This window comes from Grus americana, chromosome 3 (genome assembly GCF_028858705.1).
Source record: "Grus americana isolate bGruAme1 chromosome 3, bGruAme1.mat, whole genome shotgun sequence".
In the NCBI taxonomy this organism is placed as follows: domain Eukaryota; kingdom Metazoa; phylum Chordata; class Aves; order Gruiformes; family Gruidae; genus Grus; species Grus americana.
The window spans coordinates 118,892,948-118,914,948 of record NC_072854.1 but is presented as its reverse complement, the minus strand read 5'-3'; the positions used below and the strand labels follow the sequence as shown (position 1 = coordinate 118,914,948).

Below are 22,001 nucleotides of genomic sequence, written 5' to 3'. Positions count from 1 at the left end.
GTCATCCTCAAAGTGAAGTAGTTTCTCCTCATGTTCAGATGGAACTTCCTGTGTTCCAGTTTGTGCCCATTGTCCCTCGTCCTGTCACTGGGCACCACTGAAAAGAGTCTGGCCCCATCCTCTTGATACCTGCCCTTTAGATGTCAGTATTGTTAGGATCCCCTCTCAGTCTTCTCCAGGCTAAACAGACCCAGATCTCTCTGCCTTTCCTCATACAAGAGATGCTCCAGTCCCCCAGTCATTTCACTTTAGAGTGAAAACAAGCAAAGTAATTCAGGAATTTACATGTTGGTCCACCACACACAGAAGATTTACGTACCTTAAAGTTAGATGACATTCTTTTTATATTCTTAAGAAGTCATGCGAATCAAAAAGCATTTGAAAGATCACAGAATCATAGAATGGTTTGGATTGGAAGGGACCTCAAAGATCATCTAGTTCCAACCCCCCTGCTGCGGGCAGGGACACCCTCCACTAGACCACGTTGCCCAAAGCCCCATCCAACCTGGTCTTAAACACTTCCAGGGATGGGGCCTCCACAACCTCTCTGGGCAACCTGTTCCAGTGCCTCACCACCCTCACAGGGAAGAATTTCTTCCTAACATCTAATCTAAATCGACCCTCCTTCAGCTTGAACCCATTACCCCTTGTCCTGTCACTACACTCCCTGATAAACAGTCCCTCACCATCTTTCCTGTAGGCCCCTTCAGGTACTGGTAAGCCGCAATTAGATCTCCCTGGAGCCTTCTCTTCTCCAGGCTGAACAATCCCAACTCTCTCAGCCTGTCCTCATAGGAGATGTTACTACTACCCTCTAAAGTTCCCTTAAACATGTTCTGCTGAGTACCTTTCCCCTCGCTATCTAAGACCTATAGCTTAGGATTATCAGAAGGCCCACAGCACAGCTTTTCTCCACTGCCACTCACATTCCTCTGGTTACCCAAGAGGAGGAAGTGCTGGAGTGAAGCAGCTCTGTACAATCTACACCTCCCTCAGGACCTTCTAAGGTCTGGAGACCATTCAATGTCCTGTCTAGGCCACACCAACAAGCACAGCCTTAGGGCAGTTTCTTCAGTATCGCCTTGCCCTGCAGAGACTTTAGGATGTGTATAGAGGGCCATGAAGAGGACAAAACACTACAGAAACCTATAAGTAGATTTCCGCAGTGAGCGTTGTACCCAATTCATTTAGTCATTAACCACTTTGCATTTCAAACTAGGACTTTTCCTCTGAAAAGGAAGCACCTCCAGTTCTATTGAAAATGATTTTATCTCAGAAATGAGGATATTAAAGTAGGTATTGCCAAACTTGACAAAGAAATATTAAGGTACCCTGAAAAAAAGAGAGAGAGGGCTAGAAGGGAAAAGAAAAAAAGAAAAAAAGAGGGAAGAAAATTATTTTACACTCAGAGGTGCAAGCTCCTATTCAGAAAGCAGCTATTCAGGCATCAATCATTACGACAACTCCTAATCACCTACCATTTGATAATTTTTGATCGGTGCTACTCAGCCTTCATAGAAAGGCAGCAGATCTTCATTCAGCACTGAATGAACAGAATAGCTACCACATTCAAATGTAGATGAAAAGTAACTCTTCTTTAACAGAATTATCATATCAGCAATAAAGAAAATATGCAATGATCTTGCTACTTGAAATCACTCAGATTATAATCACTATACTTGGGTTAATCAAACATTAATTACACCAGGTAAAGAGATTTTGCAGTACAGAAATGAAAACCAGAAAGCTGTTTTAAAGCTAGGGTGATAATACTTAAGTCAAACTCTCACTAACAAATCTTCTAAGCAAGCTGTAACTCCAAATTGAGCTAACGTACTTTGTATTGAAAAAGAATGTAGTAATTTTGGGGTATTACTAATGGTATTATTTATTTGGTGAATCAGAATCAGGTTGCATAATGAAAATTGTGGCTTTAGAGATACCATTTTAAAAACTTGTACATGTGTTTTCTTATCATGTATTAAAAAAAATCACTGGAAAAGTGTATTTAACTTAAAAAAGAATCAAAGAAAAAGGAATGTCAGGTTCCAGTAAAGAACTCTACAGCTTCCATGTTAACATGCCTAACTTACAAACCTTTTCCAAAAATTTTTTAGCATCTGTCAACGTTCTGTCATCAATCCATTTATTTCCTAATTGGAAAGAGCGAACAAAAAATATGTGCTCACCACCAATTTCCCTCCACCTTTAGGTCACAAATACAAAAAGTAAGTATATGTCACTCTTGGAGATGTTTAGCTCTGGAGGAAAGGTGGGTTATTTGGATAGAACTTGACCATAGCTTTTATACAATGAGCATAATATTGTCCCCGTAAAAGACAACATTCAAAGCATTTTCTAAAGATATGGAATTTACATATTTAAATAACTTGTGTTCAAAACACTGCAGCTAATGACCTTGTGGACATTTGTTAACGTAAGTACCTTGCTGCTGTTCTTCCTCTTCTTCACTAGATGAAGCCAAATAGGCTTGAAAATCCATGTCAAGAAGTTCCTCTTTTTTAAAAGTTCTGCTAAGTGATGTTACTCGTTCATGATCTGTCTCGTCCCATGTGATATCTACCTTAAAAATAAGAATGCCACTTGTAGAAGCTGAAACACTAAAATTAAACATAGTAACTTCTTTTTAGGGAAAATTATTTGATACCTTCCATTTAAGAAACAATGTAAACCTGTTACTGCTGTTCTCTACAACAATTAGCTGTAATAAATTTAGTTACAACTTTTTGGAATTTGTTCGATAATGAGTTTCAAGGAGTTTTAACTACATGAAAGAACGGAGAAGTCTCCTCGTGCACTGAAGGGTTCTTTCTCTAACAGCAGGTCACACAACACAAAATCTCTGTAAGTCAAATTTCCTGTGTGGCAGCAGATACTGGGTGTTGAAGCAGCCACCAACTCCTTTCCTCCTCCAGCAGCAACTCGTTCCCAGAATCGCACATGGACTGCAATGGGGACAATGAAAGTGCACAACTGCACCCTCCGCTGGAAGATGAAAGAGACCTGACTGAGAAATGATCCAGCAGAAATTACTTATTTCTCAACTAATCACTTCTCCAATCTGGTTCACTTCACGGCCAGATGAAAGTTTTGGCTGTCATGTTAGACAGAGCAGGAATGAATAGCTACAGTGAGGGGAAGCAACTGTTTTAAGCCCAGCACTACCATCAAAAAGGCTCTTGTTGAGCCACATACAAATAGCCATTTTAGGCAAATTAGAAGATTTAACTGTGAGTAACAAAGTAATTCCATGTGCAACTTGTAATAGAGGTATGATGAGGTCAAAATGTAGTACTTAATTTGTAATGAAGGAGCCAAATCTCTTTTAAAATCCAAAACTCAAGCTAATTTATGGGGTTGCAACTTGTCACTCTGTAACATGCTTACATCTTTTACTATGTTTGATGTCTTTAATTTCAAATGGTGAAGATAATCAGGAATCTTTTCCCCACTACTTACATCATTTATAAGCTGACAATAAAACTAAACAAATTAGAAAAACATCACAAAAACATTGTAAAGATACCTTTGATGTTCCCATAGCTGCAGATGTGAAGTACTTTGGCTTATACACAGCTACGTTCACTTCTGAGGCTACATCTTTTGGCTTATCATCAAATGTAACGTTATCTGGAATAAATCTTAAAGGCAAATAAAACATGTTATTCTTCAAATACACTGGGAAATCATAGCATAAACACGCTAAGCTTTTCACGAGTATAGTACATCAGCACAAAAGAATTTGCTAAAAGAAAAAGTTGGTAAGCCTGAAAAGGAAACAAAAGAAACAGACAAGTACTCCACACATGTAAGATTAACTGCCTTCTGCACACCTATTCCACAGGTTTTCGATGTTGAACACCACCACATTGGGGAAGTAAACTAAACAAATTTCAGTCTGGTATTGGCAGGGTCAGAGGTGGTGGGGCTTTGGGCATTTTGTTTGTTTTAAGAATAATCTTTTCAGAAAGCTTAGTATTAAAAATTCAGAAGAAAGAGTGAATAAAATAGAATTTGGAAACAGATAAATTAAAAAAAATCAAAACATTTTAGGAAATCCTGGTACATCTTTAGCATTAGAATTAGTAGAGAAAAAATGTTTAAAAGACCAAAGTCATGTGTAACAACAGAGTAAGATAGATAAAAAAACCCCTTTGTGCACTACATGAGAAATAACTTGGGGGTTGTTTTTTTAAAATCATTGCAAATATAATATGATAAATATTATTCAACATTAAAATACAACAAAGTAGAAGATTAGGAAAGGCATTGGAGAATTTTAAACAGCTGTGTCTAACACAGGCCCCAGCAGAAAAATCCAGCTTCTGTCAAAACTTATTATGACCTAGTAACTTCTCTTCTGCTCAGACTAGAAGGCTTTTTGTAAAAGGAAATACTAACAATAAAGCACAACTATAATTTCAAATATTTTCTTTCCCAAATGTGACTTTTGAAATATTAGCGCTTCCAGCTCATTCATAGGGGCTAGCACAGTAATCCATTGCAGCTTCATGACAACAGCAGCAATATTCTTACTCTGTTGTAAGCAATCCTGAAAAAGAGTCACTTCTGGATCCCTGGGGGGAGATAGGAAGAGCAGCACTATGTTGGTTCGTTTTCTAAGTCCTACCACTTCACTTCATTGTAGCAAAAGGTTGAAGATGCAACCAGAACATTTTACCTGACTTCTCTGAGAATAATCTCTCTATGCAGGGATTCTCTCAAACTTTTCATAGGCCAGTAAAAATGCTCAAAAAGAAGAAAAAAAGAATCGAAGGAAAACCAAACAACTCATTGAATGCTAATTCATTGACATATTTTGGTTACAGACTAAAGACAATATAGTTTACTCTGAATGATTTTAAATTGCCTTTTATTCTCCCTCCCTTCCCCAGCCCAACATAGAATAAAGCCACCACTGGAGTTACCTCAGGTCTATGAAAGAGCAGCTACTTTCAAATTCCAGTCCATCGCATTCCTCATAAATTTTATTGGCTGTTTCAGGAGAATCACATTCTACAACTGCATAGAAGTATTTCAGTCGCTTAAATTGGTACTCCCGCAGTTTTTCCCTATAAAGCCTGAAACAGTGGAAAACATCGCAATCAAGGGAGCTGGCTTTAACAACCTTTCATTTGCAAAATATTTTAATTCAGCTCATTAAAAATAGGTGCCAAACACCTCCTACTCTTATAATTAGATGTTAAACAGCAGGAATTTCCACCAATATCTACCCAGTTCTACTCAAGTAAAAAGATTAATTCACACAGTGTTATTAAGTGTACACTTTCTGTATCTGACTCTGCTTCCCACAGGTGTTGTAAGGTTAGAGTCCCTGTGCAGGACATAGAGCAGCATCTCTGTATGCCTCTGCATAGGCCACAGAAAGTAGCATTTAATAATTCCTATCAAATTGTTTGCAATTATCCTGGCTCTTAACAATGTTGATGGAAAGGATGTTCATACATAATAAGGGGACATGTTAAGAAGATAAGAGAAACTGGGAGACTGTAAGGACAGATCCTCGTGCTAGAGAAAGGCAGTGTAGGAGCGATGAGTAAGAAAGCGGTACGGGTGAGGAAAGGAATCAGGATACTAACCTGGGTAGCACAGGTGGTGGTGGTGTCATAGAAGATGACAGCAAGAGAAAAAGAAAAGTGGGTAAGAGATTGAGAAGTGGATGAATTGGTGGAAGGATGCAGGAAAGAGATCGCAGGGCTGAGGTCCTGTCCCATGAATTTAAAGGGTACGTACACAGGTCTCACTGAGGTATCTCTGGGATATCTGGATTTCTGTTTGTTGTATTCCAGAATTTCTAGAGCCCACTGAGTAGTAAATCTAATGCTTCAGGATGTGCCTTGATACACACAGCGAAGCGGACTTCAGCACACGCTGCGAGTTCATCATACAGTTCCCTGATGCACTAAGAGATTTTCTTCAAAGGGATCTGCACTTATTTTAGAAGCGTCCAGATTTTCCAAATATAGGGCAGTCCAGCAGGATGCATTATACAAAAATGGCCCCAGTCAGGCTGCCAAACATCTGGAAATTCTGGAAAAATATAAAAGCAAAACCTCTCAAGTTCCATACAGACTTTCAAGCAGAACAAAAGGAAAAAAAAAAAAAAGACATGCCTGAAGAAGCCTGGACAATGATAGCCCTGAGGAGCTCAGCCTCGTAAGACAGGGCTGCTGCTGGTGGCATTCAAGAAATCTCAAGCCGGAAATTCTTGGCCTAAGTTAAGGTCCCTGTTGGTTACGCAGATAAAAATTTTGACAGTAAGCAACAAAGGGAGTTTACTGCATGAATGGCAATTCGTAGAGGAGAAATGCTATGTTAAGCTCTCCACGCATTTGTTCCATTTATTATTGCAATGAGCTATATAATAAAAATTTTGAACTCAATTATCAAGAAGCACATTTTCTCAAGTCTCATTATAATGCATTTATTCAATGCCTGAATTTTGTAGCTTTTTCAGGGGATATTTTACACCTGATGTTCACAATTGTTCAGGCGTCCACAGGAGACTTCCACATATAAAATTTTGGAAACAGGAGTTGATTGGGATTTGCACTGAGAATTAGACATAGTAAATCTCTCATCTGAAGATAAAGTTAATACCCGTCATTCTCTGTGGTATTCTCTGGAAGATCAAATAATTCCACAGGTCCTTTTTGTTCTTCCTCTTTCAATCTCTCTTTTCCAAATTCCGAAGGATAAATCTACAAATACAACAACATAAAATAAATTTTTAACAGTGGCAGCATAATGTACACCAATTAAGAAAAAACATCTCATCAAGCTTTTTAGACTTTGCCTTTTTTTCCTCTAAAATTAGTAAAGGGATCGACTCCATAAACTTTAATTTACAGAAAAGACAGTAGAATAAACAAACTGCCTGTTAGGAATGAGAATATTTTGGGAGAGATGAAGAACCGAAGGAACCTTGGCTTCATTCATTTCACTGTGGCCCTTTTCAGAAAGGCGTATTTAACAAACATTTCTCAGAAAACTGGAGGTAGACACTAAAATTGGAAAAATATAACTTAACTGATCAGAAGTTAACCAGTTTATTAATAAACTCGAAAGTGGTGAAAACCAAGAAGTGTTGTGCAATGCTAAAGGGCTGGAAAGCATTTAGAAATAGCCGGGTTTAAGGTTGGGTTATCTACCATAAAGACCACTGAAAATTAAACTAGCCAAGGAAACATAGTCTCTCCTTAACAGCACATAGAGCCAACCTCATATAAACAAGAAGTTAACAGCTTTGGGACCTAACTCCACCATAATCATGCCCATTGCTGAAAAGCAGCATGTGTTTATTTCTAACACAGCAAGGTAAATTGCAACACAGTTTCTCATTTATCATATTAATCTCTCTTTTGGTTCTTCTACAGAAATGTCTGTCTGTGGTTTTATTTTGTAATTTTTTTTTTTAATTTTTTTTTATTTCACAGTAAAAGCCACTACTCCTTTTAGAAATCAGGTCTTACCTTAACAGAAAATACCGTTCCTCCTTTGGGTGTGAAAGAATTAAATAGAGCCAGCAAATCTTTAGCCTTCAACCTATCCCAATCCATATTACAAACTGCCAATCTACTTGTAATCTGAACAGAGAGAGGGGAAAAAAAAAAGGACATTAAGTTCATAGGTTTAATTCCTGACTGCTAGGGGAATAAACAATTCTTTAGCAACTATCCTTGGTAAAAATCAGTGTCATCAACAAACTCTGCTGAAAAAATAAAAGCAGCATTTTCCTCAAGACTTTGTATCACTTTAATTAGCAAAGGTCAGCAGCAGCAATCACCGGAGCAGATAAAAAGGACATAAATAGTGACGCAGCGCAGAGCAGACTGCACCAACCACACATTTAGGACTGCAGTTACAACATCAGCACTGTAGGATTTTGTTATCATCACGTGGTTAAGTTACAATAGCAACTAGCATCACAGTACTGGAACAGTACTAGAGTACTGCAATTTCTTATACACTAATTGCGCTCAGTTTTAAAGTCCTACTTCGCTGTCTAATGAGTTCTTGATTTCTCAAAGCGTGAGTTAAAACATTAAAAAAAGTGAAAAAAATCAGTAGCGAACCAAAGCAGTAATATTTAAATTCTGGAATTTCTGAAAAGCTCAATGCTGTTTGTTCTTTCACTTACAGATAGCTTATCTATCTACAGATAAGCCTCTGCTTAAAGAGAAAGGGAGACACCAGAGAAAGCTGCAAGTCTCTCATTCTCGGCTAATTTCATCACATGCATTCTGTAAACCTTTATGAAGAATACTTTCACAAATTGTGTCATAGATGAAGGTCTATAATTAACTCTTAACATTTCTGAGTTTGTCATGTAGCCACTTTTCACATGCAGGAGCATCATTACCTCATCTCCACGAGGGGCATCTTTATCTAGCTCGCGCCACGAATGCTCTATCTCTGGCTCTTTTGGAAATACTTCATTTAAGTCCTCGTCATCCTCTGAGCTCGTTTCAATGTTCCCTATACCTCTAGCCAGATCAGGCCCACTATCACTTTCTTCATCTTCTGAATCACTGTCGTTTTCGCCTGTTTCCCCATCGTCTTCTGGCTCCTCTTCCTCGTCTGTTTCCCCATCGTCTTCTGGCTCCTCTTCTTCCGATTCTGCATGCTCAAAATCATCACTTGCAGAAATTTCTTCCTCTAATTGGCTTTTACTGACATCACGTTGGTCACAGGTGTCTGTGCATACAGTCACTGAAAGATAAACATTAGGTATCTATTTCTATGTTGCAATTATATAGGATCCTTTACAAAGGGGAAAAAAACCTCAAGTTTTCTTCATACAGATTTACAGAACCCACGAAATATATAAGGATGCAAGAACAAATTACATCATGGAAGTGTAAAAAACCATAAATCATCAGTATTGCCTCTTCAGTTCATCTAATCTAATCGTTTTTTAGGCCTGCAATTGTATTATCAATCTCAAACTCTAAAAAAATATTATTCTGTTATTCTATTTATATGTATAGAATCAACAGGTAGAAATTAGATTTCCATAATGCTGGCTATAAGCATGTACAAGCAATATAAAGAAAGTTTTTCTTCAAGTCACCTATTCTCTCCAATGTTCTCTAATATTAATGGCTTGATGCTGCCATCCTTAAACTTTCAGTCAACAAGTGTTGATATGCAGAAACGTTTGTGGTATCAGGCCTTATACTTGCCATTCAGTTTGATAAATACAGTAGTGTATACACTACTATACATTTTACTTTTCTAACTAAACAACAATTTCAGCTCCAGAAATTAAAAGGCCATGGATGTTCACAATCTTGATGAAGAATCAGCACTGATTCTGTAAAGGGCTGACCAACTCTGATTCTTCAGCAACGCTGAATCCGAGTCAGTCAGCTATTGTATGACTGATCATGAGAAAGATTTTCCATAGATAAAACAAAAGCCACAAATCCCAGTAAATGTAGCCAAATTCTATCGTTATTTGAACAACTAACCTGATTCTTTTATTTTTCCTCCTAGGGAGCCGTCCATCCTGGGAGCTTTAGCTGATGTAGTACCACTTGGCTGCGAAGACTTCTGTTCGTTTTGAATAGAAATTGATCTTCCTCGCGATGCATCCCCTTGCTTGTTTTCCCCTTTGCGTAAAAGGCCCTTGTTTCCCTGAGAGCGATCAATTTCTGTTGCAGTTTTCTTAGAGCCCTCTTTCAAGTTCAATTTAGATGTAATTTTTTGTCCTTCATTTTTAAAGTCATTGGGTTTTGTCATCGCTTCACATGTTTGGTCCACTCCTTGTTTGTTCATTTTGCCTTCCTCCCTAGAGAGGCCATCAGCAAGTAGTTTTGCAGAATCTGCTTCTCCTTTAGGTTTAGCTTTTTTTTTCTTCTTTTTCCTTTCAGTATGTTCTTTACTATCATTTTCTGAAAGATCAGAATCAGATTCTGACAGGGCATAAAATTTCCTGAGGTTCTCTGTGGAAGTATAGTTAACAGGGCGACCTCTTTTATCTACTGTATATTTCAGCTTAAACTTCTTGTCATGAAACATAGCGCGGAATCGTTTGTCAATCTTGATTTTACGTTCTTTTTCTGGCATCTCCCAAAATCTGGGATCCCTAGTAACACAGCTAAAACGCCCATCGCTCAGTATTTCCTCTTGGGACGACATTTTTGATGCTGTTGAAGACTTGGACACCTACAATATGAAAAAAAAAAAAAACCCCACTTCTGATTAAAAAAACTGATTAACATAGATTTAGACACATAATTCAAAAAAATTAAAGAAGCAACGTTAGGTTTCTAACCTATGCCTATAAAGTTCTTTCCAAAAGCACGTACAGCATTTAAACAAGTCATAAATAGTTCTGTAACTACCACGGTCTTGGCCACAATTCTTAGCTTCCTCAGATAATGGATACACAGCTAAAAAACCCTACACTGGCTGCAGATACAGCCTTAAGTGACTCCCTATCAATCCCGAACAGACCTCAAGCAGCTTCATTGCAAGTCAAACCTCAGACTTTCACTTCCCACAGGATTAGGATATTTCACATTTTAAAACACCACTTCGGAACGAAGTCAGCAAGAGACCGAGCACTTTGGGAAGCTCAGGCCAGCGCCACCGGCAGCTCAGGCGGAAGCTCAGCGCGGCCCGGCAGCACCACCGCAGCATTAGGGCCTTCCCCAAGGCGCCCGCTACCCCGCACCGAGCCGGCTACGGCACCCTGCTCCCTCCCCGACGGCAATGACAGACACTGCCAGGCCGACCCCAGCCCACCGACCGTTAACGGCCGCCGCCTCCTCACTGCTCCTTCACGCGGACACCTACAACCACAATCCACCACGCGCCGACACAGCCACTTCCGGCGGCGCTATGGCGGCCGCAACAGGACAAACCGCCCCCAACCAATCACACGGCGCGACCGACGGAAGGCAGGTGGCGGGGCGGCAACGCGCATGCGTAAAGAGGAGAGCAAGCAGGGCGCCTCGGGGCTGGGTTTTGTCCGCGCATGCGCTGGGTGTGCGCTCAAGGCCATGGCGGCTGCGGCCGTTGGGGCGCGAGCTCTGAGGGGGACCGGCCGTCCCGTCCTGCGGGCGGGCTGGGGCGCCGGATGGCGCCGGCTCTGGGCGCTGTCAGGGCGAGCAGCGGCCGCCGCTTCTTCTCCTGTTGGCGCTTCGTCGGGTTCAGGCGCTCTGAGCCCCTTCGACCGGCGGCTGAAGCGGAAGCAGAAGAACTGGGCGGCGCTGCAGGCCGAGCCCGCCAAGTGCGACTACCTGCGGGAGGAGGTGGGGGCGGCGGCTGGCGGCCCGGGGCGGCCCCCTCGGCGAGGTCGGGGAGGTACCGGCGAGGAGCGGAGAGGGGTGGTGGGGGCCTGTCGGGGGCCTGGGTGATGCCCCGCGCCGCTGACCGGCGGGCTTTCCCCCTAGGTCGGCAGCAGGATAGCGGACAGGGTATATGACATCACCAGGTGAGTCTCGCCGCGGAGGGAAGCTGGGCAGCACGTCATATCCCACACACTGCTCTGCAGGGGCACGGTCAGGGGACGTGACTCTCGGGAAGGAACGCTGGGTTGTCAGCGTCATTCTCTGCGCTTTGTCGTAGCGGCGGCCGCGGAAGGATGCTCGCTGTGTTTAGGTCGAGAAAACGTTTGGAAATGAGCAGATAAAACTTTATATAGTCTAAAACTTAAATTAGCTTAACCGTGATTACGTTTTGTGTTGCTAAACTTGTTCTTTAGAACATTTCCTCTTGCTTTGGATGTTGGCTCTGGAAGAGGTTACATAGCTCGACATTTAACGAAGGTACCTACTCTTTGTACTTAAAAGCGTTTAAAATAAGTATGTATTTATCCCTCCTTTTTCAAATAAGTCTCTATTGTAACTTGAAGCAATCATCTAAATCTTGATGAGGTACATCTTTTTTTTCCCCTTCATATCTGTAGCCACAGGCCAAAAATGTGCGTTCTGTAGGCTGTTACTCTATATTTATTGTCACTGAAGACTAGACAAATGGTAGGGCAAGGGAAGCTATGTTCTATGACACTTCACCGTAGTCTTGAGGGAGGGATATGCATGGTTTTTGACCAATCTGTTGGATGCATTTGTTAAAGAAAAGTATCACCATGGAGATTTTTCAATGGTGAATAGTTTACCCTTCATGAACCACGGTCTGAGTAAAGGTACTTCGTTGGCTGTTAATTCTTGCTTTATATCTGACTGAACTTACACATAAAAGTGCAGAATGTGTTTTCTGTTACTCCTACCTCAACTATTCTCCCTGGGAGCAATTACTAAGTACCATGTTGGGGGAAAAAATGCTTTCTGCTTTTTACATAAAGTTTTTATTAAATGTTGAAGAGATTCCTTCAAACTTGTTATAAGCATGTTGTAAGCATTTGAAAAAATTACTAATGTCAACTGATAAAACAACTCAAATATTTGATAGACTTTTTGAATTTTCTTTTAGGAAACAGTTGAAAAACTTATTCAAGTTGATATTGCAGAGAATGCTTTAGTAAGTAGCTTTCTGAATGCTAATGTGCTTCAATTCCATAATACAGGAATGCAAAAGTGAGTTTTTGATGTTGTTTTTCTTCTAACCCAACATTAGAAAAATGCTGTAGAATCTGAAATTCCTACGGTCAGCGTTGTAGCTGATGAGGAATTCCTTCCTTTCAAAGAAGACACATTTGATCTTGTTGTTAGCAGCTTAAGGTATGTATTAATCATTTATTTACAATTTACTTTTTTGGTTAAAGATGTTAATGTTATTTGAGAGTAACTTTAAGGGGAAAAAAAAAGATAAATAGTCCATTAAACAGCAATAAGTCGTGCTGTATGAAATGTGCTAGCTTATTTGGTATGAGTATACCTTAGGAAAAACTGCTGTTCTGATGGCTCTTGTTTGTTTATTTTCGTTTGAGACAGTGTAGCTTCTCTCTTTCCTGTGTTTTGACTAACTAGTTTCTAGGACTTGCATCTTCTCAGCTTCAAAAAAAAAAAAAAAACCCCAAACAAAAAAAACCCCAAAACACAATCCAAAACCAAACACACCCCCCTCCTCTCTCCCCTCCCCCCCCCCCCATTTGTATAAACTTTAGTTTTTATTCAGTATTGCTTTTAGGGAGGCATTTCAGAACTTTTGCAGCTTGAGAAACTAGTTTGCTTCTTTGGCTTCTGAAACCTACTTAGATAATGTAACAATTTATGTGCATTCCCTAAATTTTATTTAATATGCAATTATAAAATGTACGCTTCTGTTATTTCAGTTTACATTGGGTGAATGACCTTCCTAGAGCTTTTAGAGAGGTAAGAAACTGGTTTTTAGTACTAAGAATCAATACTTGCCATTAGTTGCATTCAGAGCACTCTATATTTCCAGATCTTATCTAAATAAGAGGCACAGAAATAGCTCATGTTGTGCATAAGTATTTTTTGCAGTACTTTTGGCAGTTTGAGGAGCATCAGTTGATATTTCTACTACTCTACTGTCTCAAATCAATTTGGAATAAATAACTGTGAAACAGCATGTTGGTGTAATATGTCATAGTCTCAACACCTGAGATGGTGGTAACTAATGTAAACTGAGGCAATGCTATTGATTTTTATTGTGTTAGCTCTTACTACTTGTAGTAGAAGAGTTTTTTCTAAGTTTAACTTCTCTAGAACTGGCTTATGGAGATTGTATTATTTTTGTGTCTCAGCTATTTAATTTAAAATACAACTTTAATCAGATAAAGGCTTTTTGATTTTTAAATTAAGTAAATTCTTGTTGAGAACAGAAAACTGAAATTATTAGTGGAATAATCTGATTTTGAATTCTCAGCTCCTTCCTGCAGGTGAAAACCTTTTTCAAATCAGCTGACTTAGGAGCAAGAGCAAGGAATATTTTAACCAGTTTGGGTTTTCATTTGTTTCAAATTGGTCAGTCATTACAGTCATTCTATCACCTGCTGGTATGAGTAGGAGTACTCTACTGTTACAGAAATAATAAAAATATAAATCCAAATGCCTTCAGTATGTACTTTAAAAAAAAATAGCTTGGAAGGAAATATATCATTTTCTCTGGAATGTAAGTGTTCTATGGAGTGTCAAATATTTTTACATCCCCAGTAAAAATAACTGGCACATCGTAATGTCCCACAAAGGGGAGGGAGCTGGGGTTCTTGGCCAACTTTGATTGTGAATGCCTGTTTCCTGTTTTGGGATGGCTTGCTTTAACTAATGGAAACTGCCTTCAGCTGCTTATATTTCTTACCTGTCAGTTAAAGGCTTCTTTATTAGCACAGAAAAGGTAGCTTGATTAATACCTAATTAAAAAGCAGTTTAAAAGATTTTTGTTTCAAATCAGTAAGGTAAGCTGTTTGAAGCTTTTGCTGTTGTCTTAGTTTCATTATGTAATATGGCTCTTCTGAATATCTAAACCAGGGATCGTTGCCAGTTCCTTAGGAAAAAAAATAAAGCATGAATTTGTTGGCCTTCTCAGTAGGAAGAGGGCTAGGACTTACTAGATGAGAAAGCAGCTTGTCAACCTTGGCATTTGAGTCATGATATTGCTCTTCTGGCTACTTAAAAATAAGTAGGGGTAAACATAAGAAGAATTGCATTACTCAATCGTGCCTTCAGAAGTACAAAGACTACTGCTGGAAACTAAGGCCTCCGTTTTTCTTAAATCAAGCCATTAAAAAGTATTTATGCTGCCCTCATCTGAGAAAGTAAAAAATAAGCAGAAGCTATCTTAATCTACCTTCTTTGCAGAAGTAAATTAATTGAGGATACTGTTTTAGGAGTATTGCATTGAAAATAGTTTTACTCTAGATTTCCACAGTGTGTTTTGTGTTTCCTGATTGTAATTTTCAGGGATTCTTTCTTGCGTAAGAACAAATAGTCACTTTTCAGATGGGTTATTTATTTTGCAGTGTTATCAAAACCTTTGGTGCAGCTTGCCTTGTGGAATGCAGTCAATTTTAAAAATCTGTTGTGACTGTTAAAATGATTGCTTTTAAGTTCATTTAAAATGAAATCCTAGAAACTTCTTATATAGACTCAGTAACAAAAAACATTACTTTTTCTCTTTCTCCTGTGTTGTAGATTCACCAGGTCCTTAAGCCGGATGGAGTATTCATTGGTGCGATGTTTGGGGGAGACACTCTGTATGAGCTTCGCTGCTCTTTGCAGCTAGCAGAATTGGAGAGAGAAGGGGGCTTTTCTCCTCACATATCGCCGTTCACTGCTGTCGCTGATTTGGGACATCTGCTGTCAAGAGCTGGCTTTAACACCCTGACTGTGGTAACTATAAATAAGAGAACAATCAGAGGGAACAATCCAGAACATCAGAGTTGCTAGTATATAAAAAAAATACCATTTACAAATGTATTAGTAATGTACTGCTTCCTTCTGTGTGTCATGCACCTTGCTGAGTAAGTTTCTGAAAAAGCCTGGACTGCTTCTGTTCTCGGCTTCACTGTGATTAATGAAGCCAACTGAAATGTATCTTTGGCTAGGGGCCCAGTAGAATTTGGATGGTCGTCTTGGAGAAATGTCAAAGAATGTTAGACCTGCTTGAAAAGACACTCTTACTGTTTCCTTTAAAACCAAGAAGAAATTAATGGCATTTCAGTTAGAATTTCATTGCATGTGGGCTACTAAGCAAAACTTTTTAGAAATGTTAAGACAGTATATTCTTCTGAGAAATATGCAGTTTGAACAGAAGTGGCAGGTGAATAGTTTGTTAGCAGCTCGGAAGGCTAGCACAACGCTACTGTTTTAGCTTGATATGTTCTAAAGCTAAGCTTCTCAATTCTTTTAGGATACTGACGAGATTCAAGTAAACTATCCGGGGTTGTTTGAGGTTATGGAAGACTTGCAAGGCAAGTATATACTTTGTGGAAACGTACATGTTTTCTGTGTCAGTGATGCAGACACAGAAGAGTTTCACTGTGTGTGTTTTAAGTGCAAATCATAGAATGGCTTGGGTTGGAAGGGACCTTTGCAGGAAGGTTGGACTAGATGACCTTTAATGAGCAGGGACATTCTCAACTAGATTAGGTTGCTCAGAGCCCTGTTCAGCCTGACCGTGAATGTTTCCAGATATGAGTTATCTACCACCTCTCTGGACAACCTGTGCCAGTGTTTCACTACCTTCACTGTAAAAAAAAAAAAAAACTTCTTCCTTGAAAAAATAGAAATTAATAATAGATAAAGCCTATTGTAACAGTGGAAGCATTACTTTTTTTTCCTCATCACCAGTGAGTCAGGAGATTATGCCTGTCAGCGGATTTGTGCCTGGAAGCAGAAGTCAAAGATTTGCTACTTTGTGGTCTGCTATGAATTGTCTGCTTTGTTTGTATTCCCATTATTTGTGAAGCCTGTTCAGTGTAAGCTGCTGAAAAGCCCTGAAAGAGAGACAGAAGCATATATCCCGCATACTAACTTTTACTGTGAGCCTTCTAATTATCAGGGCATTCAGGAAACTGCTTCAAAATAAGAATAAATAGACCCTCAAATTGGAGTCATCTGAGGAATGCAAAAAACAATTGAGATGCTTAACAATTGAGTTAGTATTCTGATTGCATTTGTCATGGATTGTATAGTAGTCATTCATATGCAGTCAGCTGTAATAGAGCAATTCAGGGCATCTTCTTACTCTGGGTCAGCTGCTGTTGTTTAGAGTAATTCCCTAATGAAAATAAAACTTTTATTGTCTGCGAAAACATTCAGATGCAGTAAGTGATTAATGACATTAGAATTGTGATTATTTTATTTCTTATTAAAAATCTCTTGGGGTAGTAATTTTGGTACTTATCTGTTAAAAAAAAAAAAACCAACATGTGAGTGATGGGTGTGAAGAAACACTGTGTAGTCATACTTAAATTATACTAGAAAACCTAAATGTTTGTAGACTCAGGCTGAAGAAGTAATAATTTGAAATCATTCCTAGCAATGCAAACTGTAAATTGCAAAGCATTGGCATTAAAAGGCTTGGTTTCTTATAGGTAAGAAACTCACCTAATTATTTGTGGTATGTTGTTCTCTCTTACAGTGAGGTTCAGACGATTCTATACTTACTCTGGTTTAATAAAAATCTGTTGTTAGTGCATGACACTCAACTCATGGCATATGCTATATCTTCTTTTTCTTAAAGCTAAAACATATTTTTAGGTATGGGGGAGAGTAATTGCTCTTGGAATAGAAAGCCTCTGTTACACAGAGAGACAATGTTGGCAGCTGCTGCAATATACCGAGGTAAGTACCTGAGAGGTAATGAGTTAATCTGAAATGACTTTAAGAACATATTTTCTATGTCTTTCTGACCTCAGTGTAAAACCAAAAAACCCACAAACCACCAAGAAAACCACACCAAAAAAAAAACCCCAAACAAAAAAAACCCTCTACATTTTGGAGTAGAACAAAATACCATTATTGTAAAGATATTTTTAACCTTAATTTTAATGACAGGATTTGAACTATGTTGATGCACCAGTATGAGATATTTTTATTGTCCCAAATCTTTCACCAAGAGGCATTATCGTATTTAGTTCTGATGTTCCGAGAACTAAGTATATCTTAGAGCTGATGCTCTGTGTACTTCTTTTTCCTCTCCCTTCTTGCCCTAACAGAAATGTATGGAAATAGCGATGGCTCAGTACCTGCCACATTTCAGATCTTCTACATGATTGGTTGGAAATTCCATGAATCACAGGTAATGTGAAGCTGAACTATTTTGTGTTTGAAGGTACTTTTTAAATCACTGATGCTTTAAAAGCTTTTTAAAAATATTCTAAGTTAAAATTAGCCCTATTTTTTTTCTTAGGCAAGACCAGCCCAGAGAGGTTCTGCAACAGTTTCATTTGGAGATTTGGCAAAAATAGATGGACTTCTTTCAAGAGGGAAAAAATAGTTCTTCATCAGAAATAACAGTTGTTTTGAAGCTTCTATAAAACTTCTCACTGCAGATAGTCTTCACTTGTGCTTATTTTGTGATGACATTCTGAAATTATAATAATCATGCAGGAGGGTTTTTGGATTTTTTTTACTGCCTATGCTACATCATCAGCTATGTAAAATGGTGTTCATTTTTTGTTTCTAAATGAATACATATTGTCCCAACTTCTGATAAAATTGCTGTTCTCAAATGTAATGCTTCTTCCAGCATTTCAGTATCACAGACTGCTCCAGGTATGACTTGCAAATCTTGAGTGTATATCACCCTGTGTTATTTTCTAATTATTCCTGAAGGATGGTAGATCATAATAAAGAAGAGTACTTGGTGGTAGGTGTATTTATAAGACATCCTGTAAGAGAAAATACCAGCAAATACATAGATCTAAATTATTATGGGGTTTGTGGGTTGGAAACTATGGGTAAAAATTTGCTGTCAGTTACTGTTTGAAATTTGAATAATTGTGTATAATGAAGTGGTTTAAGTTCTGTATTATTAAAATATTTCGGGTTGCTACCCTTCACCTACAACCCTAAAACTCAATTACTTCTTCCACCCCCAAAGCTAGAAGTGTTTCTGAACATGATAGAGCTCAGCCATAAGGAAAGTTGGATGCTTCATTGTAGGTTTGACAGAATGTACGTATCATGATTTGACTTAATTTACTGGAAGGAGGGGTAAGCAGAAGGGTCACCTAGCACTGAGATGGACGTGTACATTTCAAATTAAGTAACTAGCTTAGAATTGGCGTTTTCTGGAGTTGGTATTCTTGGAGTTCCAAGGCATTTTCTAACCATTCTTTTAGCTCACAGCATTTGAAAAATTAAAGGGGGTACTTTAAGTTAAAACTAACATTTGCATGTTAGTTTCTGCATTCTACTGTCAGAGGCTGAAAAGCATGAAGTATACTTTTTTCTCCTTAGGTGTGACATGAAGCTATGACTTTTCGTGTTTATAACTGCATTATCAGAAATTGATATTAATTACAAATCTGGCCCATTAACCTGAGATGTTTAGAAAAAATAACCTACCCGATGATTTCGCTTGATTGTAGTACTGAAAGAGAATGGTGAAAGGAAAAGCATGAAGAAGGTATAACAGGGTATGCCATTCAGTCAGTTTTATCGCTGTATCTAGGCGGTGTGTCAATACTGGTGAAATGAGAGCTGCTCTAGGCTTGTTGTAAGAAGATTATCCAGCAGATGGAGTTTGAGGGAATGGTGTGGCACAGACCAAGTAGGCAAGGTAGGCAGAAGCCTTCGTACCCTGTCAAGGATTATTGAATTATGATTCAAAGACTGATACAGGTATTAAGTTACCTCCTACTGCTTAACCAATATTCAATTTTCAAAAATAACAGAAATGGTATTTAAATAAGAAACTACTCGTGCAGTGTTCAGCTGGCTAGAAGATGAATTCAAGAGCCTAATTTGGGGGTTTATTTTACCTACCAGGCTTTGAATAAGAAATGGGCAGAAGAGGTGCAAAACATCCTGATAAGGAGGGAAGGAATCTTCTGTCCTGTTCTTGCTTATAAGCCTAATCCATGATTATTCAAGGAGAATGAGCTTGTCTTTCACTTTCCTTAAGGAACAGTAACCCTAGAAAAAGGGGGAGACGAGTGGTCTGATAATCCTTATAACCCTTAATGTAAGACTAAATCTAAAAGATGAGCTTATCTCTCTGATAGCCTTCATTTTTTTTTTTCATAGTACATCACTGGATTTGATACAGGATACCACATCTCTCTACAGGTCCTCTCTGTCTTTAATAAAATTCATGTATTTCAAGGGGAAACTCTACTTTCCCCAGTGTAGGTTTCTCTGAAGTTGTGTGTCAAATGACTGTGTAACTTTATGCATTTCTGCTTTAGTAGGTTAATTTCCAGTCACTTGAGCTGGTGGTTGTGACTCAGATGTGTTAAGGGAATGAGGAGGTGGAATGTGCTGGGTAAATGTTAATTGGAGAAGTGCTCCTACTGTGCTTGTTTCAAGCACGCAGTTAAGTTACAGAAAAAAGGATGGATTTCCAGCTCTTTGAGTCTATGTTCCATGGATGGAATATATAAACAGTAAAGTAGGTAAGAATTTGTTAATGGGGGAAGGTACCTTCTGGACAGGGAGAAACAGAAGAGTAGTTTTCTTGCTAGCACTCGGAAGAAAAGAAAGTATAGATATTCAGTTAACTTGGAAAAGGGCCAGGAGTAGTAGAAGTAGGGAGTAATACAACATTGGAGCAGTGTTGGTTAGAATTAGAGGGTGTGCAGCTGACAGGCAGGGTGTTCATTTCCCTGAACAACTTCGAATAACTGCCTTTTATGTGTGTCATTAACAACTTGTTTTCTTGTAGTATTTCTTCTTCGAATTCTAGGTTACTCTGGTTTCCACAAGCCACTTTCTTTGTATGACACTTGTATGAATAGCTTTGAAAACAGTTTACTGTGAACAGATGTTTTTGTCGAATCAGACTGTTAAATCTGAAAAAGAGAATCGAAATACAAGTCTTTATAGCTTTCTGAAATTGTAATGAAGAAGAATGTGATTGCCAGTTGCGAGTCTAGAAATTATTTCAAACTCTTAAGTGCATGTTAAAAATCAGCTTTTGCAGAGTAAGTGACTTCCAAAAAGTAGTTGCTAAGGTGACATGATGTTTCTTGTAAGCTTAGTTAGTTTTAAAAATCCTGATGCATAATACAGAATGCTTTCATCTTGATTACAGAAGAAAGGAAGAATACTGAGTGATAATTATTTTGACTAATTGAAAGTTAGGACCCCATAAATAAAAAACCCAAACAATTTTAGAAGCAGCACATTTACACTTAATGAACATCAGTATTTTTGAGCCTCCAAAAGGTTCTGAGGGTCTGAGCATGCTTGTTCAGGGTCTTTGATTACCAGATCTGTCAATGTGCAGTTTTATGCAAGTCATCTTAGGATATAGGGATGAAAATGAGGCCCTACATTTTGTAACCCAAGCATTAGATTTTGCAGTTCCTATGCTTTCAGAAGATTGAGAATTTGTGAAGTTAAAACATGGGAAAGGATTCTTGATTACTTCTAATCTATAAAAATGTCATCAGCAGAAGTTCCAAAGCAAACCTTTAAAAATTAACTGTATTTTTTTTTACTCTGCTTAAAGAAAGAAATATGAATGACACTTTTTTCAGTGTTTTCTGGAAGTGAGCTAAAACTAAACTTTGTCGCTTGCGGGGGCGGAAACACACCAAGCTTTCATACGGTGTTTAACTGGAATTTCCTGATGCAAAGATCTGATCTAGTGGATTAAATTCATTAGAGCATCTTGTTCAAGAAGCCACATCAGGAAAGGTAGCATACATATTAGACCTTTGAAATCTTCATTTGTCTAACCCAAGAACTTAATGTCCACTTCTCAGAGATGTGGTCTATTTTGGTCCAGGTTTTGGAGCCCTTATTTTGGGGGAGTAGTTTGATTGGAATCTGTCTGAGTACTGAAGCAAATGTGGCCTGTATAGCTAGTTGGTTGATTTCCTGAGTATTTTAGGGACCCTCAGGTGAAGGAAAAGGAAAAAGGTGTGGTGGGGGACGGGACGGGACAAGGACACTAAAAGCCTTAGACTGTTAAGTTTTAGCCAAAGGCTGCATATCTTTGTGAAGCAGAAAACACTGAAGAGAGTGCATGTGCGTGTTGTAGGGGAAAACAGCTTGTGGCTTAAATCAAGTTAGATTGTAAGTGGTTTGTTGATTTATTAGTAGCTTGTAATTAACTGTTAGTCCGTGAATGATGCATGCAGGATTAATAGCAGCAATATAACAGATAAATGGCTGTACTAGACCCTTACAAAACCTTAGCAAACACCTTCAGATATCTAAACGTCCTACAAGTTTGCAGTTACATGCTCACCTCTAGCCCTTTAGCAGGAGGCTTGAGTTAAAAGAGCCCTGGTTACTATTTAACGTAGCTGACAGTTGTCTTAATTTTCAGCCTTTCCAGGTTTTGAGCAAGCACTCTATCAGTTTTGGATATTCTGTTCACACTCACTGCACTCGTATTTCTGTCTTAGC

At 38.7% G+C, this 22,001-nt stretch overlaps 2 protein-coding genes across 3 annotated transcripts in view; one reads left to right on the top strand and one right to left on the bottom strand.

The window, feature by feature from the left end:
• ESF1 (ESF1 nucleolar pre-rRNA processing protein homolog) overlaps positions 1-10,906 on the bottom strand; it is a 33,206-nt gene extending 22,300 nt beyond the window's left edge. Inside the window, exons 1-8 of the mRNA XM_054819733.1 lie at positions 10,799-10,906; positions 9,516-10,212; positions 8,405-8,754; positions 7,515-7,628; positions 6,643-6,743; positions 4,950-5,102; positions 3,548-3,662; positions 2,446-2,584 (exon numbers count right to left, since the gene is read on the bottom strand). Of these exons, the coding sequence (XP_054675708.1) occupies positions 2,446-2,584; positions 3,548-3,662; positions 4,950-5,102; positions 6,643-6,743; positions 7,515-7,628; positions 8,405-8,754; positions 9,516-10,185 (1,642 nt within the window). The 5' untranslated portion in view covers positions 10,186-10,212; positions 10,799-10,906. The remainder of the gene's footprint in view (positions 1-2,445; positions 2,585-3,547; positions 3,663-4,949; positions 5,103-6,642; positions 6,744-7,514; positions 7,629-8,404; positions 8,755-9,515; positions 10,213-10,798) is intronic.
• A 52-nt stretch (positions 10,907-10,958) lies between these two features.
• NDUFAF5 (NADH:ubiquinone oxidoreductase complex assembly factor 5) lies at positions 10,959-18,481 on the top strand. 2 transcript variants are annotated; one of them, XM_054819734.1, is made up of 11 exons: positions 10,959-11,303; positions 11,445-11,485; positions 11,756-11,819; positions 12,484-12,531; positions 12,628-12,731; positions 13,286-13,325; positions 15,108-15,305; positions 15,826-15,886; positions 17,178-17,261; positions 17,636-17,718; positions 17,830-18,481. In XM_054819734.1, the coding sequence occupies exons 1-11, from the start codon at positions 10,974-10,976 to the stop codon at positions 17,914-17,916; spliced, it is 1,140 nt and encodes a 379-aa protein (XP_054675709.1). In that variant the 5' UTR covers positions 10,959-10,973; the 3' UTR covers positions 17,917-18,481. The 2 variants fall into 2 exon arrangements, with proteins under 2 accessions (XP_054675709.1, XP_054675710.1); XM_054819735.1 differs by lacking the exon at positions 10,959-11,303 and adding an exon at positions 11,335-11,355.
• The last annotated feature ends 3,520 nt before the right edge of the window (positions 18,482-22,001 follow it).